Source organism: Lottia gigantea (assembly GCF_000327385.1).
Source record: "Lottia gigantea unplaced genomic scaffold LOTGIsca_4968, whole genome shotgun sequence".
NCBI lineage: Eukaryota > Metazoa > Mollusca > Gastropoda > Lottiidae > Lottia > Lottia gigantea.
Window position 1 is genome coordinate 194 of NW_008709708.1, and position 2141 is coordinate 2334.

Consider the following 2141-nt stretch of genomic DNA (forward strand, 5'->3'; position numbering starts at 1 on the left):
AAAAATTCTCATTATATCAGCATGATAAGATAAAATACTACTTGACTTTTTTTGATATAAGTACTACTAAAATCACTCCTTTTATAGGCCTAGTTCCCTAAAACTGGGGCTTTAGTGAGGAATAGAAAACCTATTAGTAGTAAAATTTACAAAAATAGTCGAGTAAAAATAGGAATTTAAAAATCATGCTCAATTTAAACGCCGTTGCTGCTCATCAACAGATACCTTTGATTCATGTTGTCCATGAAGACGATGAACTGCTCGCAAACTCGCCTGAAGCTGAGTGGTATAAAATTTTGCAAAGTTTGCCATGGGAGCAATATCGATCGATAGCCGCTGATTATTACAATGCTTTGTACCATTTCAATAAATCAAAACCCCATAGCCAAAAAAGCGGCGAATTATCTGAAGAGCATAAAGAAACAGCCACTCAACGCTTGCTACTCGAGCGGGCTACCATGGATGAAACTGCCCCGGTGTTGTCAGAAGAAGAATTCATAACCGACATACTTCCAACCGTCTCCCCATCGATGATTGCACCAGGCAAGACGCCGGATCGGCTTGGTGGCAAAAAACCTAAATGTTTTTTTGCCCTGTTCAAAAGCTTTATCGGCGCTTCGCTGATGGGTTTGGAAGCTATTCCCGAAAAAGTTCATTTGCTACTGACTTCCAACCTTTCCTTTGCTCGGGTTAGCGGGTTTATCCCCAAAGCAGACAATGATCAGTATTGGTTCAAATACGTTCCCAGCATTCGCAAGCTTGAGCAATTTGATCAGATCATGACCGATTATGGTCTGTGGGATCGCTTAAAAATCAAAGAAGTCATTGAAAATTTAGAACAAGGGCTCATTAAAGAAGAAAAGGAGCTTGTCGGCGATACCACGCATTTTCATGCTTACTCGGGTTTTGAGACGGTCACTTACATCGATGAAAAAGGTAAAGAACAGCGAAAGTCGCAATCGAAAACCACAAAAAATTGCCGTTGTGAAGACAAGGACAATTGCGAGCACCCATGGGAACTTGCTGATGATGGTGCCGGCACGATTGTGAAAGCCTTCAACAAATACATTTGGGGTCATAAAGCATCGATTCTTGGCCTTCCGATGCAAGGCATTCCTCTTGACGCAATTGCCGTAGCTGATGCCGCCACCCATGATGGAGAAACATTTTTCCCGCATGTTGTTCGTCTGTTTGCACAATATCCTGAAATAAAATCATGGATTGATACAGTGCTCTATGACAGCGCCTGTGATAGTCAACCACTCAAGGATAAGTTCCGAGACCAATTAGGTATCGCGCTGAAGGCATCGCTCAACCCTCGCAGAAAAAAACCGTGACCGAAAATTTGCCAAAAGGAATGAAAAAACTTACAGCCTATGGCAACCTGGTATGCAATGCCAACTTTGAGATGGATTACCAAGGGGCACGATACAAAACGGAGAAGTTTATTTACCAAGCGCCTTTGGATGCAAATGGGATATGTGTTTGCGATAACTGCGAACAAAAACCAATGTGTTGCCCCTTTGCTCTAAATGGACGTATTGCGCAGGTATCATTTGATATGCTCGCTCATATCGACTCACAAGATCCCCCGATGGCCAAGCGATTTAAAGCTATCATGACACGGCGCCCATCGGTGGAGCGAATGATAAAACGCCTAAAATGCGACCTGGGCGATGACAGATTAAAAAAACGCAGCAACGCATCGTTTCAAGCTTACCTTGATAAAACAATGATTGCTTTTCACATTCTTCTAAGGAACTGAAAAGGAGTCTGCGACAAGTATAAGTCTTATCAGCAGAAGTGCGTCCGAAATCCATGATTTCTCTGGTTATTTAACCTGAAGCACAGCAGATTGCTGCTTTAACCAATTTTTCAAAGAACATTGCCAAATTTAAAATGTTGGACCTACAATTTTGTAATTTATTCTGATCAATTTTAAGTTTATGCGCAGGCTCTATAATAAAAAAAAGAATTGACATAGCACAATGTGGTAAATTTAAATGCGGTGAATGCTAAACTATGATCAGCCTCTTCTCTCTAAATTATCTAATCCGCCTCAGCCCTCTCTAGCTTAAGCATTTCATCTGTGTTCGCTAATTCGTAATCGCAAATCGAACTTTCGTTCTCATTTAGGAGGT

The 2141-nt window shown here is 41.3% G+C and overlaps 1 protein-coding gene across 1 annotated transcript; it reads left to right on the forward strand.

The window, feature by feature from the left end:
* Positions 1–458: 458 nt before the first annotated feature.
* On the forward strand, positions 459–1337 carry LOTGIDRAFT_176857 (hypothetical protein; the record flags this gene model as incomplete). The annotated part of the gene is made up of 1 exon (XM_009061673.1): positions 459–1337. The coding sequence occupies one exon, from the start codon at positions 459–461 to the stop codon at positions 1335–1337; it is 879 nt and encodes a 292-aa protein (XP_009059921.1).
* Between the last annotated feature and the right edge of the window lie 804 nt (positions 1338–2141).